The 18660-nt window shown below is 39.8% G+C and overlaps 1 protein-coding gene and 1 pseudogene across 5 annotated transcripts in view; one reads left to right on the plus strand and one right to left on the minus strand.

The window, feature by feature from the left end:
• Positions 1–18660, plus strand: part of CADPS2 (calcium dependent secretion activator 2) — a 628355-nt gene that overhangs the window by 569641 nt on the left and 40054 nt on the right. For all 5 annotated transcript variants that reach the window (XM_062206262.1, XM_062205893.1, XM_062205984.1 and 2 more), the window contains 2 exons: positions 11253–11336; positions 11437–11469. In XM_062206262.1, coding sequence (XP_062062246.1) covers positions 11253–11336; positions 11437–11469 — 117 coding nt within the window. The remainder of the gene's footprint in view (positions 1–11252; positions 11337–11436; positions 11470–18660) is intronic.
• On the minus strand, positions 223–10841 carry LOC133746583 (heterogeneous nuclear ribonucleoprotein D-like; annotated as a pseudogene).

Here is an 18660-nt window from a genome sequence, read left to right on the forward strand (position 1 = left end):
TTTAATCCATTTTTAGTTTCTTTTTTCTGCATCCTCTGAGATAATGATCCAGTTTCGTTCTTTGCTTGTGAATAAATTCTTTTCCAAAAACAATTTATTGAAGAGACCATCTTTTTCCCCTGTTATGTACTCTTGGCATCCTTGTCAAAGATAAGTTGATCATAAATATGTAGATTTATTTCTGAGTTCTCTAATCTGTTCCATTTCTCAAAATGGCTTCCCTCAGGCCACTGCAATATTCTTGATTACTATAGCAAGATGCCTTGACATAACGTTATGTTGGCCACTGTAGTCTGCATATCTCTGCCATACCCGTAGTTCCCATATTTATACCCAGTATAGTCATTTCTACCATAGCCACTATAGTTCTCATCACCACCCTAGGCACTATTATAATTTCTGCATCCTGGATCATAATAGTTACAAAACCCTTGGTTCCAGTTTTGTCCCTGACTGCAACCACATCACCTAGAACCACCTCATCCACCAGCTATAAAACTTCCTCCTTTTGGTTGTTGCTGTTGCTGCCTATATACCTCTTTGGGTTTTACAACATTGATTTCACATTTTGCAGAACCAATTTGATGGTATCTTCTATGTAACAGTTTCTTTACTGGCTCTTCACCTGTGTATGTGATAAAAATAAAATCCTCTTCTTTCATTAATTTTTGTATCCATGGGAAGTTCAGTATTTTCACTGTCTCTTAAGACTCCAAAATTTTCTTTCATTTGTTCTTCAGAAGGATCTAGGCTCACTTCACCCACATAACAAACTTTTTAAGGAGCCCTTTCTTTGGGGGTCTATCAGTTTGCCATCCGGTTTCTGTTCGTTCAGTTCCAAAACTTTAACACTAACAACATCTTTGAAAAGCACAAATCCAAATCTTCTTGATCTTCCAGTGACTGGATATGTTTTAACTGTACAGTCTACAACTTTCTCAAATCAAGCCAAATATTCAGTCAGGTCATTCTGGATTTTTTTAAGGCGTATTTATTTGAAAGTTGGAGTTTCAGAAAGAGAAAGAAGGAGGGGGAGGGGAGTTACAGAAAGAAGGAGAGAGATTGATCTTCCATATGCTGGTTCACTTCCAAAGTGGCTGCAATGGCTGGGACTGGGCCAGGCCAAAGCCAGGAGCCAGACTTCATCCAGATCTCCCCTGGATGTAGGTGGCAAGCCACCCACTTGGACCATCTTGTAGGTCACAGCAGCAGTGGCAGTGGAGCACTGTATGGAGCTGTGTTTAAGGTGGCAGCAGTGGAACATGAATGGAATATTTCAAATGCTCTGAGTTTGGTGATTGTCTCTTCTGCTTTATTAATTCAGTTGTTGAGGCTCTCCGTTGAATTGTTCACCTCTGTTATTGTATTCTTCCACTCTAGAATTTCTTTTTGCTTCCTGTATGTGATCTCTGTCTATTTACTAATCATTTGTTCATGTATTGCTTTCCTGACTTCACATAATTGCTATGTTCTTGTAGCTCACTGAGCTTCTTTAGGATTTTTATTTTGAATTCTTTGTCAGGCAGTTCGTAGACTTCCATCTATTTATAGTCCATTGTTTATTTTTGTTTATTATTTATTCTTCCCTCAGTGTTGTCATGCTTCCCTGATTCTTCATGATCTGTGTAGGCTTGCATTGGTGTCCGCACATTTAAAGAAGCCAAAACTTCTTCTGGTCTTTATGGATTGGCTTCAAAAAGTCAGCCTGGCCAGATTCACAGGCCTCCTGGCAGGATCTGTTTGTAGACCTGCTGTGCGGGTCCACAGGAAGGCAGGTCCAGGTCTGTGGGCAGGATAAACAGTGATTTTATTTCCTTAAGAAAAGATGAAACATTTTTTAATACCGTGATTCACTAATCTTAGTACACCAAAAAAAAAAAAAAAATCACTGAAGAGCTATATAATGCAGATTCCTATGCCCTGCTCTCTAAATATTAAGTTGGAGTATGCATGTTTGGTCAACCACTATGGCAATTTTGATGCAGAGGTCCATGAGCCAGACTTTGAAAAACACTGCTCTGAAGAATCTCCATCCAGACTGACATTAAACTACATTTAAGCCTTGGTATATTCAAAAAGAAAATAGCCTACAAGATAGCATGTTCACATTCTTTTCACCTAAAAAGAACTATTATTTTAAAAAGAAAAAATTCATTAAGTTTCTATTGTGGGACAACCACTATACATTTAATTTAAATTTCATATGAAAAGGGCATTTTTATCCTGTTTTACAGATTCTCAAAGCAGTTTAGTAAACTGACGAGCTTCACACATGTAGTGTCAGAGAATCAAGAATAGAACTCTGAATTTCAGATCCCATTCCTAATCCAGTACACTTACTCATTCTAGATCTCCAAAGAAATCAGCAGAAGAGAATGCTTATAAAAAATAAAATGTGCAACTTCTACAATAACTGTCTTTGCCTTGTCAAAATCTAAGACTTGTAGACATTTTTGTTTTATTTTATTTTTTTTTTGAAAGGCAGGGAGGTAGAGGGATAAAAGCGATTGCCCTTGCACTAACTCACACTGGAAATGCTCCACAGCAGTCGGATTGTTAGCACAGAACAAAGCCAGGAGCTAGGAACTCAATCCAGGACTCCTACTTCAGTGATAAAAATGCAACCAGTTGAGCCATCACTGGGGTAAAAGTAGAAACAGCCCTTAAACCCAAGCACTCCTACCTGGAATGTGGGTATCCTAAATAGCAAATGTTGTACCGAACACCCATCCCTCTAGGTATTTTTATATCTTGGTAATTAACTCAAAGTAGATGAATACATTTGGGATTACCTTGTATCCCAAATATTTCTTACCAAATTTTAGTTGCTCTATCTATTAAAAAAAATATTTATTACATTTAAAGAAATAGAAAGTCTCACTTCTATGTTCCCTCTTTATTTTCTCATCAGTAGCCTCTTATTGTCTCACATGTTTTCACAAATAATATGAGAATGAGGTAGAGCTCTCAATCACAAACAGCACTCAGTACTGTGTCCCTACTGTGTATCTTGTATCTTATGTATCTTGTAAAGGCCTTAGATTTCCCTCACTTCTCTTTTGAACTCATTCTGCAAGTTTCTTTCATACTTCCAGATTTAACTAAATGTGTATGAGTCCCAACTCTGTACATGAGAGGCAATGTGCAATAATGGTTATAAACCTAACCATGGTTATGTTCAGGTTCTGATTCCAACGTTAGTGTCTGACCTTGAACAAGTTACTTAAACTAGCTCTCTGTGACTCAGTTTACTCAGCAATAAAGTAAGAGTAATAATAGTACAGAGGTAATTTAAAAAGTTAGTGGGGGCTGGTGCCGTGGCGCAGTAGGTTAATGGTTAATCCTCTACCTGCAGTGCCAGCATCCCATATGGGCACCGGTTCTAGTCTCGGCAGCTCCTCTTCCAATCCAGCTCTCTACTATGGCCTAGAAAAGCAGTAAAAGATGTTCCAAGTCCTTGGGCCCCTACACCCACATGGGAGACCAGGAAGAAGCACCTGGCTCCTGGCTTCAGATCAGCACAGCTCCGGCCATTGCAGCCATTTAGGGAATAAACCAATGGAAGGAAGATCTTTCTCTCTGCCTCTCCTCTATGTATAACTCTACCTCTCAAATAAATAAATAAATAAATCTTTTTTTAAAAAAAGTTAGTGGAAGAATGGAATTAAAAGATGTTTGTTTTGTTTCCAAAAAATATTTGAAATCCATTCATAATTTTCCATATATGCATTTTCACAAACTTTCTGAAGACCCACTCATGTAAAATGTTCGAAGTTTTTGCAACAAAATAAGCTATCCTTTAATTCTATTTTCCAGAAACTACTTGAAGTGTCCTTGTCTTTATTAGTATTAATATTAAATAAAGTTAATATAGGTATGATCATAAAACAGTGACCAACACATTGAAAATACTTAAGTACTAGTTGATGATGATGTTATTGCCACTCTTGGTGGTGTTAGCAACTGCAGATTTCCATTTCCAGGTGCCTTCTGCACATTCCACAGGCTCAGTTTCTATAAAAACACTTGTATCACCTCCACCCCGAGTGCTTCTTGTTTGCATTTGCTGTCTCCAATAGCAGAACTCATCCCTCATTGTAAAACCTCTTCAGCTTAGTATGGTCACTGCCTTCAAAGAATCCTTTTTCAAGCTCATCACACAGGAGAACACCAGGGCCCACTGAGTCAGTCTCCTAAACACTCCCTTTTCTGCCCCACTCCATTCTCACTGACACTACTGCCCACCTCTGGGCATCAGTTCTTGATTTGAATCCAGTTCTCTCAGCCGTCACTTCTTAATTTAAATCCCTGCATCAGTGGTCTGTGTCATGTCCCTCCACCCCAAGAAAAATGCTTCATTCCATGGTCCATGTTATGAATAGAACAAAGTTCATTCATAGCTGTTCACCCTACAGCCAGGTATCTTTCCAAAACACAAACTTAGCCCTTTGCCAATGTGCCAATAGTTGTTTCTTGGCCGGCACTGCGGATCAATAGGCTAATCCTCTGCCTGCAGCGCCGGCACACTGGGTTCTAGTCCTGGTCGGGTTCTAGTCCCGGTCAGGGCGCCAGATTCTGCCCTGGTTGCTCCTCTTCCAGTCCAGCTCTCTGCTGTGGCCCAGGAAGGCAGTGGAGGATGGTCCAAGTCCTGGGGCCATTATAGAGGGGCAGGATGCATCTTTGTGCAAGCAGTGTGTTCAGTGCTGGGGATGCAGTGCTGAGCAAAACAGATAAGGTCCCTGGTTCAGGGACTTTGCTGACCCTTAGGGGAAATTCACTGACAAAGATAACACTCCACACAGACAAATGTTTCATGTAACAAAACCTATGCCCAAGAGATTCATCTACTCAAGGAGGAGAGGAAATCATTTTCCCAAGTGGGGGAAGCTGAGATGAGTTCCAAGGGGTAAAAGAAGTAACTGCAGGCAACAAGACCTGGTGCAAGATGAGGCTGTAGAGGTGGGCAGAAGTTTGTGAGAAGTGTTACGGAGCTTAAGTCCTCATCCTAAGGGCTGAGGGAATTCACTGGAGGGTTGGGGAGGAAGAATGTTGGGGCAAGGAATTCGTCAGATTGGCATTTTAAAGACATTCATTAGATTGCCCTTACCAGACATTTTGGAGAGGGGACAATCAGGAGGCTATTACATTGGTCTCTAGTGATCTAATGCACAGACATTTAAGATAGACAAAGTTCAGCCATGGGGAAAGAAAAGAAAACATGAAGGAATAGTCTTAGGTTTCTGGCCTGAAGCAAGGGGTGGATTCCTGTGTCATTCAGTGATGCAGTTCGCCCTGGGAGAGAAACAGATTTTGAGGGAAAGACCATGTTGTCACTGCTGGACATGTTAAGATGGAGCTGCCTTTGAGACAGCCAAAGGAGGGAGGTCGTGGGAGACATTTAGATATTTGGATCTAGAGTTCAGAGTAGGCACATGAACTAGGTATTAAAGTGATAGATTTCAGCAATTGAAAACAAGTCCATATCAGTACCTGCTACTCGCAGGCTGAGGTGTTCCATCTGGAACCACCAAGGAAGAAATGGAAAGCAACCTGAAAGGAAGTAAGGGGGAAACACAAAGATGCTTCTCAGTAGAGAGGAACTTAGATCTTGCTTAGCAAGAATAAATGGAGGAATATTGTCTTGCCACATAAGGAGTGCAAGAAATTTTATGTTTAGTGCCACCTTATATCAAATCTGATTAAATCAGCAGAAGGCCATGCAAAAGAGCTGGACTTTGGTTCCATATCCTCATGCTATCAACTGGGTCTCGAACAACTCATTTTCCTCGTTTAAAAAAAATTGCTTTGGATGAAAAAAAAATCTTCAACCTTTTCTCAGTCTAAAACAAAAATCCTGTTGGGGGCTCACACTTTTTGTCCTGAGGCTCTAGAATCCCTTCGTACACAGAATTCTGGAGATCAAAGAGAATCCCAGGTTACTTACTTAGAGGCTTTTCAAACATTTTTATAGTGTTTATGAGATACATCTTTATATACTTGAAAGATGTGCATGAAATATACTCAATATCTTCAGATACATTTTATCATTGCAAAATATAACACCAAGCAAAGCAAAGCTGCTCCTATTGAAAAGGGGAAAGAGACCTAGAGCCCACATGTGTGGTGTTATTTCTCAAACCAGGCCTGATTGCCAGAGTCCAATCCCACTGCTTACAGACACAGAAACAGAGATCCAAGACCATGTAATAGGAGCCAGTAGAGTCGTGACTTCCCCCTGGAGGTCCCTCAACTTTCCCGGACATCAGAGAGAACTCAGCAATGCCAGAGAGGAAAAGATGTAGCTTTCCCTCCTCCAGTGTCTTTGTGTCCCCACTTCATCCAGGTTGTACTGACCAGCCTGTGCATCTCTCCTTAGATATTGTTCCACACAGGCATATAAGTGCTGTGGACCACCGTAGACAGGTAGGTTGGTATGGGACAACTACAAGTTGGTGAAAATGGAATTCATTGCATGGGATGATGAAGATGGAAAAGAAAAAGTAAGAGCCGGTCAGGGCAAATGGTCAACAGAGCCAGTGAGAAGTGACCATCTTCACAATGGGCTCCTCTAACAAACAGTTCAGTCAATTCTGGCATGAAATAAAAGATTATCAGAGCCAGCTCAATAGGCTAATCCTCCGCCTTGCAGCGCCAGCACACCGGGTTCTAGTCCTGGTCAGGGCGCTGGATTCTGTCCCAGTTGCTCCTCTTCCAGGCCAGCTCTCTGCTATGGCCTGGGAGTGCAGTGGAGAATGGCCCAAGTGCTTGGGCCCTGCACCCCACGGGAGACCAGGAGAAGCACCTGGCTCCTGCCTTCAGATCAGCACGGTGCGCTGGCCACAGTGCGCCGGCCGCAGCAGCCATTGAAGGGTGAACCAACAGCAAAAGGAAGACCTTTCTCTCTGTCTCTCACTGTCCACTCTGCCTGTCAAAAAAAAAAAAGATTATCAGAATAATGTTTAGCTTCCTAGACTCTCAACTATTCCCAGAAGGGATTTAGGGAAGAATAGACACTTTCTCACTGAATAAATAAATATATAGATATTTGTTCAGATATCTATATTCCTTCTGATTATCTATAATATCTTCCCCTAAATTTCTCTTAAGAATAAAATGGAGCAATAGCACTTCTAACTACCTGGATGATGGAATTAAAATATCTCCCTAACTTGGCCCTGTGAAATTAACTTGATCATATTTCTTTGTTTGGATCAGTTATTCCAAAAGGATAACAGACACTAATAGAAACAGAGCAGAATACGGTAGGTCTCTATATTTTTGGGCTGGAAGGAGGGAGTAATCAGGAAAGGAATGATAAAAGAAGACAGTGTAGAGAATGCTGTTTTGCCCGTTTTCTTAGATACTGCAGAACAAAGGTATCTTATGAATAAATATACGCTGCAGAAGACCATTCATCCTTCATAGAGAAGTACATGAGCTAAAAAGACCTTTTAGGAGTTGGTTGGAACAAAGCTTCAAGGAAGGAGTGGATTCACCCACAGGAGAAAGAAGGCTGGGAAGAGACCATTGCACTATAACATAGCATAAACTTTCTGACTGAGGAAGGAAACCCTGTTTTCTTCCAGTTCATGATACTCTGGTTGCATGTGGGTTTTTAACAATACTATTCAGTCCCAGTCTAAGCAAGCAAAACACATCAGTTAACAGTTATCCCTAGTCTCACTCCTCCCACAGAAGAAACCCAGTCATTCATCATCAGTCTTACTATGGATGGCTGTCATTTAACTTGTCATGTAAATGATGCAAATATCCCTTGTATTTCATAAAATGTCAGCAAAAAAAAAGAGAAAACTGTGTCTTGAACCCATCAGTCTATAGCTGGAATCTTCCTGTCACTTCTTAGAATATATGGTTTTATCTAACATGTGAGTCTTATATCCTGTTAAAATTCCACAGGAAACTTAAACCAATGCGCCTTGTGGCTCTCTTAGTATTTTGTTGCACCAGTCATTTCAGAGTACTTTCTTTCATCTTTAATTTCCTTAAGAGGATGCATCATGAGGCAAAGTCGGTAATTACCCAGACTCTAGGTGTTAAATATTATTCAAACAAACCCAGTAAATGGCATCTACAATAAAGAGCAGGGAAACAAAGAGATTACAGTGTTTCATTCCAACCAGACACTCTCAGGAGAACAGAGAGCACAAGGCAAACCCCCAAGTATTTATGTACTCCCTGAGCTGTACAGAGCAAGTTCACAGGAAGCAGTTAAAGACACAGCACCAAAACCCAGCACTTAACTCAGTGTCTTTGGAATCTTGCTGTTTTGTGCAATTAAAAACCAGATAGAAAATAGATCACTATCAGTGGAGCCTGATTTTAATAGAGTTTGGTTTCTATCACATGTACCTCAACAAAAACCTCAGAAAGAAAACCTTTCTGTAGGAAGTGCACAGCGCAGCTGGTTGGTCCCAAAGGTGCAGTCAGTGCTCACCACCACATAAGCACAGTGTCCCTGCTGTCCCATGCCTCCCCAGGGACCTTTTGGGAGAGGAGAGAACGCAAGGATAGAGGAGCCTCACTTTTGTGGAATTGCAGGCAAAGAATGCCATGGCCTGGCTGCAGCAGACCCCAAGTCCATACTGAGGACTTCACAAGGACATACTCCATGCTGCTGCCTACTCTAAAGAGAAGACCCACCAGCAGGCTGCCGTAATGGAAGGCATTTCTGCTGTAAAGGGATGCTTCCCAAGTGTGTGATCTACTCTGTTTCCACTATTCTGCAGCTCAGGTCCCATGCCACTTCACAAATGAGGCTCACCTCCATCCCCCAGCCATTCTTTCTTCCCAGGTTCAGTTACACTGTTTGCCCCTCTGCACGGGCCCATAACACTTCTGCCTGGTGTCATACCCAGCTGTGTTCATGTCTGTCACTCCCATCTCTCTGCTTAGTTTGTATGCTCCTGAAGAAAAAGGTCTAAGAATCATATTTTTGCATTTCCAATCTTAGGTGCTAAGTCACAATAATGATAACAAAATGACATTTAGTAAGCACTTCTCATATGCTGCTTCATTTCGTGGTACACCTCAATCTTTACAACAGTGGTACAGCATGAAGATGAAAAATGTCAGCTCTAGAACCAGACTGCCTTCCCTCTCTGCTGGCCATGAAACAGGCAGGACTCCAGCAGTCTCCTGACTGACAGATTCAGCTCAGATCTACCTCTGTAGATGCTCCATAGATTTAATTGAATTAGACTCAGCGGCTGAGAACCAAACTCATCTACTCTTCTGTGTCACTAAGCAGTCCTAAGTCTATCCTCATTCACTTGTGATTTAGGTTTTTAGACATGTAATAGTGGATAGTGATTTAAGTAATTATACCAGTAATATTACTCATTTGCCTTTATATAGCAGTTTGCCATTTTCACCTCCACTGATCTTCATACCATCCTTATAAGGTGGGCAAGATATCTGTCATTTTCCCCACTTAATGATGAGTGTTCTGAATGGTGAAAAGCAGAATGGCATGAGTTATCTCATGGCCAGACAGTGGCAAAACAGCATCCTGAATCCAGATCTTCTATAACCATCCACAGGATTCTTGCCTCAAGCTTGCCTCGTTCCCTCAGTATCATTCACATATATGCATAAATGCTCAAGAAAGCACAAAGAATGGGGTACTGTCCTAGAGCTTTCAATGGTTCAGCTTGTCTGGTAACCATAGCAATTGTTGCAAATGAGCCAACACACCCTGGCTGTCAAGCTTGAGTTACAGGGGATGGACATTTTCCACTGAGAAGCCATTAAGTTTGAAATTCCCTTCCCCTGGTCTGCCGCAGCCCTACAGTATTGTCTACTGGGTCTTTGAAGACCACACTAAGTTGAGTTAAGCAGTCGTGATTGGTAAGAAATCTTAATGGAAAGGAAGAAAGTGCTAAATTGACTTTGACTTTTGAGCAATTTATATTTTTTTTTTTTGCTATGTGTATCCCTTAGGATAACTACCCAGGCATATATAATTCTCATTCTTTAAAAATAAGATTATAGTCAACAGTTTGCACAGTTTTGTTTCTGTGTTCTTACATCATGTGGCAAGTGATGTGATGGAGAACCCTATAGGGAAGCTTCTGTTTCTTTTGCGTAAACTATTTTGCAGTAATTGATCAGCCATAGAGAAAATATGATCTCCTGTGCACTCACAGTGAGTTCTGTGGTCACCAGAGACCAATAAGCCGTGTCCCTGGAATTATTACCACTTTGTTGAAGAAGCTGCTATGTGAACAAAAACCAGCCTTTGTTAATTTCCCTTTTCGTATTTAAAAAACCTTGTCAGTATTTTCCCTTTGGGAGTGTATAATTTGTCAATAGTGTATATTATTTTAGTTCTAAAGAGGAAAGATGTAGGGTGGTATATCCTTATTAGTATCTCTTATTCATTGATCTCCATGACAGATCTTAGTATATTGCCTCTCAAGAAAGTGAACTCTCCACATTTATGTTTGTATTCTATTACAGTGTAGTTACCTTTGTTTTTGTTTTACAGAAATACAAACTTTTAGACATGTAACACACTTTTAAGACTGATTTAAAATCCGAACCCTCTCCCTCCCCACCCACAACACACTCACTTAACTGGTGGAGGAATTCAGGCCTGAGAACTACAGGTTTGGACTGAGTCCTCCCTGACAGAGCTGGGATATGAATCTTCATTTTAGTGCTCCTTCCATTGTACCCTACATTACCTGTATATGTTTTAGCTCCCTAACTGCTGGGTAAGCTTCTGGAAGCTGAATGGTTCTTACAACGACTTGGTAAATGCTTGTTAAATAATATGGTTCCAATATTGCAAGAGCCCATAAGTTTAACCTCCATTTCATTGTGTGCTCTGTTTTATTCCACCTCCTATGTAGAATAAGCAGAAGAGGTTGCCGGGGGCAGGGTAGTAAAGTAATATATAAGAGAAAGGAATTTGATTAAACTTGACTGTCATTGTTTCTCAGCAGCTTTCTTATGCAGTTGAAAAATGTTTTCAAGAATAGTTGCATTAACCTGAAGTTATGTATTAATGGTTTAAATTACATCATATGTGTTTCCAACAGTGGGAAAGGACTTGAGAGTTTATGTTCAGAATGAGAGAATAGACAGTGTAAGTTAGTTTGACCTCAGCTGTAAATGTATGCATTGTGGATTTCTGTGCCATGGGAAAAATTGGCTCAGGAATTGTTTACCCTGTTACGAGTTTGCATGCACAATCACACTCTAAATACTCACTATCAACTGTATTACAGTTTGTTTCAGTGTTGGAAGGGGTGTTGTCTAAGTTGTCAAGATATGATGAAGGCACCTTCTTTTCGTCTATCCTGTCATTCACTGTAAGTATTTGAGTGAGTTCTCTTCTGCTATCTTTTATCATAGTACTAATGCAGCAATTATAATAATTCTTGAAATTTCTTCCTTTCTTTCCTACTTAAGGTGAAAGCAGCTGCAAAATATGTTGATGTCCCAGTGAGTATTTTTTAATCTGCTTTTTCAAACTATATAAAATATTTACTGGTTGCTGCATGTTTATTTCAGATCTTTAAACCAATGTCATCCCCTCAGGGATCATATATTTTCGTTAAGCAAGCACAAACCCTCATAACAAAGCTTGGCAAGGTTATCTCAGTATACTTTTTCCATCGTAACTTGGGAGCTGTTATGGAGGTTAACTCATCATGAGAACATGAAACCAGAGTTGCAGAGGGAAGTTATAACACCCTAGGCTGAGATGGAAAATGCTTTACACTCTTTATAAAAAAAAAAAAAACGCCTGCTCATCCTTCCCTTTGTATGAAAGTCATAGCAATTTCTTATGGGAGTTAAAATACATGGGTATCTCAAAGAGTTCACAAGGTGGAGGTGGAGGGCAGAGAGACGGAGAAAGGTTGATTAATGGATGCTAAGTTGTAGTTATATCAGAGTAAGAAGTTCTGGTGTTCTGTTGCGCAATAGACAGACTTTAGATAATGGTAATTTACTATATATTTTCAGAAACAACTAGAAGAAATGGTTTTGAATGTTTTATTTATAAAGAATGTTAAATATTTGAGGTGATAAATATATTTACCCTGATTGGACATTACAGTGTATTCATATATAGAAATAGCACATGTACCTTACAAATACAATCTTTTGTATATCAATTAACAGTAAAATTTAAGATAAGCTCATTTTGGTGAAAAAAAATTTGAAATATATGCATACAAAAGGCCTTCACGAAGTTCATGAAAATATGTATTATAAAACAACTATGCATAGGTTTAAAACCTTTTTTGCACCAAAATAAACTTACTTTTTTATTTTTTATTTATTGACAAACAGTAATTGTACATATTAGTGGGGTACAGTGTAATATTTCGATAAATGCATACATTTTAATCATCATATTATGGTAATTAGCATCCATCACTTCATAATTCAAGGTTTCTTTGTAGTGTGAACATTTAGAAGTTTTTCTTCTAGCTATTTAGAAAGTACAGTATGTTATTGTTAACTATTATTACCCTACTGTGCAGTGGAATACCAACAGGATTGTCTTTACAATAAAAGAAAGAACTTTTTAATTCAATTAAAATAAACCTTTCTGAGGTTTAACTTACACATATATATATGTGTGTATATGTATATGGAGTTAACTTTGGAGAGGAACGCATCTTTTGCAAGCACTTAGACATTAGATGATGTCCTCCACTTAATACATTAAAACGAGGTAAATCTTTGTGATCAGGTTTTACTATTAACTCTCATAATCCAACTCTTTGAGAAGGGAGGTCCTGCATAGGAAGTTAGTGCACAGTGATTCCTATTGTTACTCTAACAATTAACACTCTTACGTATGACGTCAGTGATTATCCGAGGCTCTTGATGTGAGCTACCTAGGCTATAGAAGCCTTTTTTTTTCTTTTCTTTTCTTTTTTTTTTTTTTTTAGTTTTTATCATACATAATTCCTCTGCGTGAGCTATTTTTTAAGCTTTTATTTAATGAATGCAAATTTCATAGGTACAACTTTAGGAATATATTGGTTCTTCCCCCTCCCACCCCCTACTCCTTCTCCCATCCAATTCTTCATTAAGATTCATTAATTAATTTTATATACAGAAGACCAGCTCTATACTATATAAAGATTTCAACAGTTTGCACACACACATACAACGTAAAAAGTACTGTTTGAGAACAAGTTTTGCAGTTAACTCTCATAATACAGCTCATTAAGGACAGAGGTTCTACATGGGAAGTAAATGCACAGTGACTTCTGTTGTTAATTTAACAATTAACACTCTTATTTATGACGTCAGTGATCACCTAAGGCTCTTGCCATGAGCTGCCAATGCTATGGAAGCCTTTTGAGTCCACAAACTCCATCAGTATTTAGACAAGGCCGTAAGCAGAGTGGGAGTTGTCTCCTCCCTTCAGAGAAAAGTACATCCTTCTTTGATGATCATTTCTTTTTGCTGAGGTCTCACCCACAAGAGTCTCTCATGTGGGATACTTTTTTGCCACAGTTAAATTTACTTTTAATTCAATTTCTCCATGAACTTTTTGAAAGTATCCTTGTAACAATTAAGAGGAACCAATAAATCAAAGAATTAGTTTTCTAAATATAAAGTGAGACCCTGATCAATAAGGCCTTGTGGTATTCTGCAGTTCAGGAATAAAATTCGAACATTTAACTTTCAAACTATGGAATGAGATAAAATTTTACTTTGCTGCAACAAATAAGTAAATAAACAAGTATAAAAGTGTTATTAAATCAGTAGTCACTCATTTTAACATTTTATCTTCCAAAGACGTGATGGGAAATAATTCAAAACCCATAAATTTGTTCTAAGATTAAGATGACATGAGTGGAGATCATGAAGTACACATAGTATATATAATCAGCAATAATCAGCACTAATCACGTTAAATTTTGCTCTAAATTCTTTTATCACAATATCAAGGCCTAAGGCATTTTGCTTAGTCATGTTTTGAGCTTAAGTATCAAATTTCAAAAATATTAGAGCACAGTGAAAAAACTTAAAATCTGAAACTAGATGGACTGGCAGTCATCTTTCCATGACTGAAGCACACCACATCTCTAGTTCATGTTTAAGAAGTTTAGCAGTTTGAGTGCTGAAAAGCTTTATATGTTAGTTGTAGGTGGCTCTTAGTTTTAGAATTTTTTTGTCATCAGCTTTATTGCTTTTGTGGATATAAATGTACATTTTAAATTAAAAGGCCCTGGATTTTATTGTTTTTGCATAGGGTTTCTTGGAACCAGGGCATTTTATTTTATAAATGACTCTCGGAGGAGTTTTTGCACACTCTTCGTCTTACCTAGAACTAGAGAATCAATACTGGGCAATAAGCAGAACTAATGTCCTGTACAGGGGTTTCCACAAGGCAGCATTACAAAAGAACAAAAGGGAGAATTATGGGGAAAAGTTTCATATTTGATATCTTAGAAAGGGGTAAGTCATCATGGATACATCTAAAATCTGTTGGACTTCCTAAAACACGCAATCATTCATGTTCTTAGGGCTTTTAAAGTTCTTCATTTGACCCTGCAATAGATCTATTACACCACGTAGAATTTCAGAGTCAAGAAAGACAAGGAAGTGGCTCATTCCCAGTTAGGAAGTCCCCTCCCTTATTATCTCCTGCAAGATTTAGTTCAGCTGTGTTCAATTATTTCAGTGACTGCAGCCTCACCATAAGGCAGCCTACTTTCAGTGTAATGAATTGAAATTCTGTACCTCTGTGCATTCTTCCCATTAATCCTTCTTCTAATCCTTCTTCTGCATAACAGCCCTTCAAATATGGGATGGCAATTACCATGTCTCCTATTCCCAAGAGGTATAGCATCTATACATAGGCATGTGTTGTTTGCAGAACTCTCATTTTCTAGGTTAGACATCAACTTCTTCACTAGACCCACTAATTAAATGTTTATTTAACTCATACTAAGCACCAGGCCCTGGCATACGTGCTGAAAATGTACATTTTTTGCTTTAAGCTCTTCACAGTCTAGGAACAAGATGGGAAAACAGGTGTATCATCATGGATACTGCTATAGAAGTCATATCCAGACTCCTCGTCCTACCAGTCACTCTCTTAGCTGACTTCCAGCTGCCAACGTCACTACTCAATCAAGTTACACCTCCCCAACCCTCGAGCACAGCACTGTACATAGTCTACCCATGGTATATTACCAAGAGATGAGTTTCTCCCTCAGATCTAGACTTCACACTTCTATTATGGCTGGCTATAAATATTAACTTTAAATGCTAGTGATCCTATTGGCTATTACTCTTCTTTACATACAGACTCCAGCTAATAAGTCTCTCTGGAAAAAAACTCTTAATGTCTCATGAGAACAAAAAAAAAAAAAAAAACAAACAAACCACTGGCATACCTTACACAAAAATGAACTCAAATGAGATCATAGATCTACATGTAAAATGCAAAACATAAAAGTTCTAGAGGGAAATGTAAGAGAAAATATATATGACCTTGGATTTGGTGATGAGTTTTTAGATATAAAGCAAGAAAACATGACCCCTGAAAGAAAAAAAAAATGATAAATTGAACCTAAAAACTGATAATTGTGCTGCTTTGCTCTGTTGAGAGAATGAAAAAATAAGTCACAAATGAGAATAAAATATTTTCAAAATGTGTATTTGATAAGGACTTGTATCCAAAATGTTCATGGAACTTTTGATACTCAACAATAAGAAAGCAAACCACCCAGTTTTTAAAATGGGTGAATGATCTGAATGAGTACAGCAGCAAAGAAACACAGATATCAAACAAGTGTATGAAATGATGTGTGGTATTACTTGTCATTAGGAAAATGTAAATTAAGGCAATAATGATATACCACTGCATACCTGTTAGAACTGTTAAAAAAAATCTGCATGGCCGGCGCCGCGGCTCACTAGGCTAATCCTCCGCCTTGCGGCGCCGGCACACCAGGTTCTAGTCCCGGTCGGGGCACCAATCCTGTCCCGGTTGCCCCTCTTCCAGGCCAGCTCTCTGCTGTGGCCAGGGAGTGCAGTGGAGGATGGCCCAAGTGCTTGGGCCCTGCACCCCATGGGAGACCAGGAGAAGCACCTGGCTCCTGCCATCGGATCAGAGCCATTGGAGGGTGAACCAACGGCAAAAGGAAGACCTTTCTCTCTGTCTCTCTCTCACTGTCCACTCTGCCTGTCAAAAAATAAATAAAGAAAATAAAAAAATATATATTAAAAAAAAATCTGCTAACAGCAAAATGTTTAAAAGAAAAGAAAGCAGTAGGAACTGTTACTCATTTCTGGTAGAAATGCAGAATGGTACAACTGCTTTGGAAGACTTGTAGTTCCTTAGAAAACTAAGCATATCTTATATGCAACCAACCAGTCATAATCTTTAGTATTTATTCAACTGATTTGAAAGCATATGTCCATACCAAAGCCTACATGCAAATGTTCACAGTGTCTTCGTCATCAAAACTGGAGCCAACCAAAATTATCCTTCAAAAGGTAACTAGATAAAACAGGCAATAGTATATCCATACAATGGAATATTATTGTTCAAAAAAACAAAACAAAGAACAGTGAGCTGTCAGGTCATATGAAGACACAGGTGGATCTAAAATGAATATTGCCAGCTTTTGAAAAGATTTCATGCTGTCTGATTCTACTTGTATCCTTCTATAAAAGCAAAATAAGCAAAACTATAAAGATTGTAAATATATTAGTGATTGCCATGAGACCACATTTGGGGAGGGCTGAATTGGTGAAGTGTGGGGGCTTTCTTGGGACAATAAAACCGTGCTGTATTATGCAATCAAGTATCCCCTCTTCCCCCAGAGCAGAAAGTACTATATCATCAATGTGGTCTGTCCGTGGCACATAACTAAGTGGTGAGTTTCTCCCTGGGATCTGGACTATAATGGTAGATACATGACACTGCATCTTTGTAGAACCTAACACTATAGCAAAGATATGTGAAATAATTGAGGTTCTTTAAGTGTGGGCCATACACAGTGACTTTCTTCCAGTTTAGGATGAAAGGCAGTTAGGTAGTAGAGTGACTGCAACAGCCTGACAAATGCTGCCTCACCCAGTTGATCAAGGTCAACATCAACAGTGTTTGTTGGCAATATTTTCCTTTGATGTGGTGTAACAAAAATGGCAATTTACCCCTGTAGTCTTCCTCCAAAAAACCTGTAGCTCCAGTCTAATCATGAGAAAATTCTTACACATCTCATTAAAAGGTATGCCACAGATACTTAAGGGTACTCTTGTCAGGGTCCTCAAAACCAAAAGAAGTCTGAGAAACTCATACAACCAAGAGGAGTCCATGGAGACACAATGACTAAATGTAGTGTGGTCTCCTAAATAAGATCAAGGAACACAACAAAATCATTAGGAAAAGACTGAGGAGGCCGGCGCCACGGCTCAATAGGCTAATCCTCTGCCTGCGGCACTGGCACCCCGGGTTCTAGTCCCGGTTGGGGCACCAGATTCTGTCCCGGTTGCTCCTCTTCCAGTCCAGCTCTCTGCTGTGGCCCGGGAGTGCAGTGGAGGATGGCCCAAGTGCTTGGGCCTTGCACCCGCATGGGAAACCAGGAGAAGCACCTGGCTCCTGCCTTCAGATCAGCGCAGTGCGCCGGCCACAGCGCGCTGGCCACAGCAGCCATTGGGGGATGAACTAATAGAAAAGGAAGACCTTTCTCTCTGTCTCTCTCTCTCACTGTCCACTCTGCCTGTCAAAAAAAAAAAAAAAAAAAAAGGAAAAGACAGGAAATCTGAATCAAGTGTGGACATAATTAATACTGCATTATATGTTCATTAATTATAACAAATGTACTGTACATAATGTAAGATGATAATAATAGAAATTGGGTGTGGAGTATATATGTAACTCCACCATCCCCTCATTTTTTCTGTAAGTATAAGATTATTCAAAAATAAATTGTTTATTTTATTTTTATTTTATTATTTTTATTTTTTTGACAGGCAGAGTGGACAGTGAGAGAGAGAGACAGAGAGAAAGGTCTTCCTTTGCCGTTGGTTCACCCTCCAATGGCCGCCGCGGTTGGCGCGCTGCAGCCGGCGCACTGCGCTGATCCGATGGCAGGAGCCAGGTGCTTCTCCTGGTCTCCCATGGGGTGCAGGGCCCAAGCACTTGGGCCATCCTCCACTGCACTCCCTGGCCACAGCAGAGAGCTGGCCTGAAAGAGGGGCAATCGGGACAGAATCTGGCGCCCTGACCGGGACTAGAACCCGGTGTGCCGGCGCCGCAAGGCGGAGGATTAGCCTAGTGAGCTGCGGCGCCGGCCAATAAATTGTTTATTTTAAAAGTAAGCACTGGAGCCGGTGCTGTGGCATAGTGGGCCAACCCTCCACCTGTGGCACCAGCATCCCATATGGGTGCCAGTTCTAGTCCTGACTGCTCCTCTTCTGATCCAGCACTCAGCTATGGCCTGGGAAAGCAGTAGAGGACAGCCAAAGTTCTTGGGCCCCTTCACCCATGTGGGAGACCTGGAAGAAGCTCCTGGCTCCTAGCTTCGGATAGGCCCAGCTCCAGCCTTTGCAGCCATTTCTGGAGTTAACCAGTGGATGGAAAACCTTTCTCTCTGTCTCTCCCTTTCTCTATAATTCTACCTCTCATATAAATAAAATCTTTTAAAA

The sequence above is a fragment of the Lepus europaeus genome, chromosome 1, assembly GCF_033115175.1.
Source record: "Lepus europaeus isolate LE1 chromosome 1, mLepTim1.pri, whole genome shotgun sequence".
Classification (NCBI taxonomy): domain Eukaryota; kingdom Metazoa; phylum Chordata; class Mammalia; order Lagomorpha; family Leporidae; genus Lepus; species Lepus europaeus.